This window comes from Penaeus chinensis, chromosome 37, assembly GCF_019202785.1.
Source record: "Penaeus chinensis breed Huanghai No. 1 chromosome 37, ASM1920278v2, whole genome shotgun sequence".
Lineage (NCBI taxonomy): Eukaryota > Metazoa > Arthropoda > Malacostraca > Decapoda > Penaeidae > Penaeus > Penaeus chinensis.
Window position 1 is genome coordinate 4,280,724 of NC_061855.1, and position 5,000 is coordinate 4,285,723.

The 5,000-nt window shown below is 33.3% G+C and overlaps 1 protein-coding gene across 1 annotated transcript in view; it reads left to right on the forward strand.

The window, feature by feature from the left end:
• The window catches only part of LOC125045265 (nidogen-like), a 59,583-nt gene that overhangs the window by 42,387 nt on the left and 12,196 nt on the right, over positions 1 to 5,000 (forward strand). The window contains exons 19-20 of the mRNA XM_047642469.1: positions 2,494 to 2,619; positions 4,178 to 4,306. Coding sequence (XP_047498425.1) covers positions 2,494 to 2,619; positions 4,178 to 4,306 — 255 coding nt within the window. The remainder of the gene's footprint in view (positions 1 to 2,493; positions 2,620 to 4,177; positions 4,307 to 5,000) is intronic.

A 5,000-nucleotide genomic window follows, 5' to 3' on the forward strand; every position in this document is an offset into this window, starting at 1 on the left:
TTGGTTATTGGTGAGGAAGAGTAGTAAAGAGGAAATTGGTCATTAAGAGTATAGTAATTCCAATGTAATCAAAGTCTTACAGTAATTGTAGTCAAAACAGTAGTTGTAGTAAGTGTAAAAAGGGTATTGATTTCAGCTGTCTCGTGCAAAAAATATTTATTAGATTTCATTGTGATTAATATTTCTTCGATATGTATATAGTTTTATATATATATATATATATATATATATATATATATATATATCGTTAGTAAAAGCAAAAAGTTCTAATTGTGCTTTTATGTTTGTATGTATCTTTTTATTACTATAATTATGTTCCTCCGTAACAAATGTAGCTCATAAAATGGTCTTTCCCAATACAGGATAACTCTCAGTTAAAAAAAAAAAAAAAAAAAAAAAAAAAACATTAACTATAAACTATGTTGACATGACACTGACTTCAAACCACATATTGGAAGTTGTGAATACTTGAAGGTGATTGCAAATGCTTGCAACTGTTTGCAAAAGGGCGAAAGTAATGACCTGTAAACATATATGGCTGTTTTATGTTACATTAGAATTTACTGTGAATACATTATACACTGTATATAAATAATAGTATAATTCTCATTACACTTTGAATGGAATGTTCAGTAACACAGTAGAGACATTAGATGCATGACAATGATTCAGAGTGCATGACATTAAAAAAAAAAATAGTACTGACTCTTATGGAAAGAAAGTCTGTAGAGTCAACTGCATGACAGTTAATGATAGTGACTTTAGGCGACTGTAGATAGTGAACTAAACACACGACCAGAACACAAGAAAAAAAAATAATGATATTAATAATAAAAAATACAATAAAAAATACAAAATATTAGGGCTAAAATAGACCATATACAAATAATATAATGTACCTTTCTCCAGAACCATGCAACAAGGTTAATAATTGCCACAGCAACGCACAGTGTATCTACGATGGATACAGTGAGCAGTATAGGTGTCTTTTATATGGAGTGGCAGTTTTCACGAGGCGGCTAATGTTGTTTTGAGGCTTTTTTTTATTTGTTTTGAAAGGTATTGTTTTATTTTTGTTTTATAGATTTATTCATGTGTTTAAATCACTGTGAACTATTGTTATTATTATTATTATTATTATTATTATTACTATTATTATTACTATTAATATTATTATTATCATATTGCTATCATTACTATTACTCTTGTTATTATTATCATTATAATTATTATTATTATTATTATTGTAATCATTATCCCTATTATTTTTACTAATGTTAATACTACTATTATTATTATTGTTCTTCTTATTATCATTATTATTTCCTTCATCATCATTGCTATGAATCTGTTGGTGTTTCATAATTATCGAAAATGTTTTTATTTATCTTTTCACTGATTTACATATATTCCCATTCTATACGGAGCCATACTATACCTCCCCCCCCCCCTCAAAAAAAAAAAAAAATGGACGGCCATATTATCTTTTTATCTTTATTGAAAATTCAAGATAGGAAAATTCGGTTTGCAAACTGTGGACATTGAACCATTAAACTCTGTATCATTGATTAGATTGTTGACTGTTCTGATAGTAGTTGGATATTGGTGAGGAAGAGTAGTAAAGAGGAAATTGGTCGTTAAGAGTATAGTAATTGCAATGTAATCAAAGTCTTACCGTAATTGTAGTCAAAACAGTAGTTGTAGTAAGTGTAAAAAGGGTATTGATTTCAGCTGTCTCGTGCAAAAAATATTTATTAGATTTCATTGTGATTAATATTTCTTCGATATGTATATAGTATTATATATATATATTTATGTATATATATATATCGTTAGTAAAAGCAAAAAGTTCTAATTGTGCTTTTATGTTTGTATGTATCTTTTTATTACTATAATTATGTTCCTCCGTAACAAATGTAGCTCATAAAATGGTCTTTCCCAATACAGGATAACTCTCAGTTAAAAAAAAAAAAAAAAAAAAAAAAGAACATTAACTATAAACTATGTTGACATGACACTGACTTCAAACCACATATTGGAAGTTGTGAATACTTGAAGGTGATTGCAAATGCTTGCAACTGTTTGCAAAAGGGCGAAAGTAATGACCTGTAAACATATATGGCTGTTTTATGTTACATTAGAATTTACTGTGAATACATTATACACTGTATATAAATAATAGTATAATTCTCATTACACTTTGAATGGAATGTTCAGTAACACAGTAGAGACATTAGATGCATGACAATGATTCAGAGTGCATGACATTAAAAAAAAAATAGTACTGACTCTTATGGAAAGAAAGTCTGTAGAGTCAACTGCATGACAGTTAATGATAGTGACTTTAGGCGACTGTAGATAGTGAACTAAACACACGACCAGAACACAAGAAAAAAAAAATAATGATATTAATAATAAAAAATACAATAAAAAATACAAAAAATTAAGGCTAAAATAGACCATATACAAATAATATAATGTACCTTTCTCCAGAACCATGCAACAAGGTTAATAATTGCCACAGCAACGCACAGTGTATCTACGATGGATACAGTGAGCAGTATAGGTGTCAGTGTAACGCTGGATATGACGGTGACGGCTACTTTTGTAACGAACTGGGTGAGTATTTGGGTATCTGGGTGTTAGGGTAGCCCTGGGTTGGGGAGGGGAGGGGAGTTGGGGAAGGGGAAGGGAGAGGTGAGGGGAGTATTTGGGTATGTGGGTATCCCTGGGTTGGGGAGGGGGAAGGGGGAAGGGGAAGGGGAAGGGAGAGGAGAGGGGAGTATTTTGGTATGTGGGTATCCCTGGGTTGGGGAAGGGAGGGGAGAGGGGAGTATTTGGGTATGTGGGTATCCCTGGGTTGGGAAAGGGAGGGGAGAGGGGAATATTTGGGTATGTGGGTATTCCTGGGTTAGGATGGAAAGAGTAGACTTGAGTCTTTGTATATCTGGGTATTAGGGTATCCCTGGGTTGGAAAGGGGAGGGGAGGGGAGAGGGGAGTATTTGGGTATCCTTAGTTTGGGGAAGGGAAGGGAAGGGAGGGAAAGGGAGAAATGGGTATTTGAGTAACCTTATGGAGGGGAAAGGAGGAGGGGGGGAAGGGGGTTGGGGTGATAACTGAGGAAGAAAGAGGGAGGGAGAGAGGAGATTTTAGATATTATTCAGTATTTGGGTATTCCTTGGTTGGGGAGAGGAGGGAAAGGGAGGGGAAGGGAGGGGAAGGGGGTAGGGGATGAGCAAGTGAAGATCCCTGCTTTGGGAAAGGGAAGAGAGAGGGTATTTGGGTATCTGGTGGGTATTTGTATATCAGTTGAGAAAAGGGATTTTTTTTTTTTTTTTTTTTTTTTGACCAACAGCTTTCTTCCCTTAACTTTGACCCAAAGGACAATTTTCTTTCCCTGATTTTGAGGAAATTAGCATTTTTTCCCCTGGAGTGTGGCCTGAAAAAGCAATTTCATTTCCTATATAGAGATTAATTACTTTTTTTTTCCTAGAATTTCGTTTTTAAAAAGAAAATCCTCTCTACTTCCTCTTCCTTTTGTACGTCCCTGACAAAGAGAGATAGAAATAAGTAGATAAAGGAATAAATAAAGAAATGAAATTGATAAAGGAAGGAAAAAGGAGTGATGTAAGATCATTATTTTTTGTTCATGGAAAAGGGACCACGAGACTAAGAAAGAATTTAAAGAAAAAAAAAAGAAAAAAAAAAAAAATAGTCTGATGTAACGAAAAAAAAAAAAAAAAAAAAACACTCCATAGAATCAGTGAAAAAAATGAGTGACTCAGACAAAAAAAGAAGAAAAAAAAAAAAAAAAAAAAAAAAATATATATATATATATATATATATTTTTTTTTTTTTTTCTCTGTTATGTGACCTTGAAGGAATGAAGGCATTTGCACTTATTATTATTGCATGGCATGAATATTTGCCAATAAGGTTATGATTAAGTCATAACTATTAAACTATTAAACGTGCACCCTTGCATCATCCTATTTTTAAATGATAACTTTTCACCTCCTGGAATAAAAAAAAATAAATAAATAAATAAATAAATAAATAAATAAATAAAAAAAAAAAATGAATTCGAACAAAAAACCAACAGCTTAAAATAACAACAACAATACCAATAAAATAAGACCATTTTTTGTCTTTTCTTTTTCTCCCATTCTGTCACAGATGTATCCTGCGACTCGGTGGACATTTGCCACATCCATGCTCAGTGTGTCTATGATGACTATGAGCTCAAGCACGTGTGTGTGTGTCTGCCAGGTTACCAGGGTGACGGATTGGTATGCACCCCATTAGGTGAGGATCGAGTCGTCTGTGTGTTCGTGTGTGTGTGTGTGTGTGTGTGTGTGTGTGTGTGTGTGTGTGTGTGTGTGTGTGTGTGTGTGTGTGTTCGTGTGTGTGTTAGTGTGTGTGTGTGTGTCTGTGTGTGTGTGTGTTCGTGTGTGTGTGTGTGTGTGTTCGTGTGTTCGTGTGTGTGTATGTGTGTGTTCGTGTGTGTGTGTGTCCTCAGTAAGGGGAGGATATTAGCTATTACAGAATCGTGTTTTGAAGTGCTTTTTTGTCTATTATTACGAAAATGAAATGATCAGTTAAAATTAATGTATATCAGATTTAATTTCTTTATAATGGCTACAAGTGTTTGGTCGGTTCATTTTCCCTTTCTGTTATGTTAATGTTTGATTTACCTTTAGATGAAAAAAAACCATAAAATAGGCAGCATACCTTTTATTCATTAGGCAGCATTTTGTTAAGTAACAGTTCCATAGCATAGTTAAACATCAACTGTCCGTTTTATATAGTAAAATACCCAATCTTGAAATGTTACAAATTTACTACTAGTTTTTCGCTGCCAGGCTGATATATATTTCACTGCATGGCACTTTCTGTCACCCTTATGCCTCGCACTGTGAATGATTTTAATTGAATTGACTCTATATCGTCCTCGTGCATTTCATTGCATAACATCTCACTGTATTACACTGTATGTCAC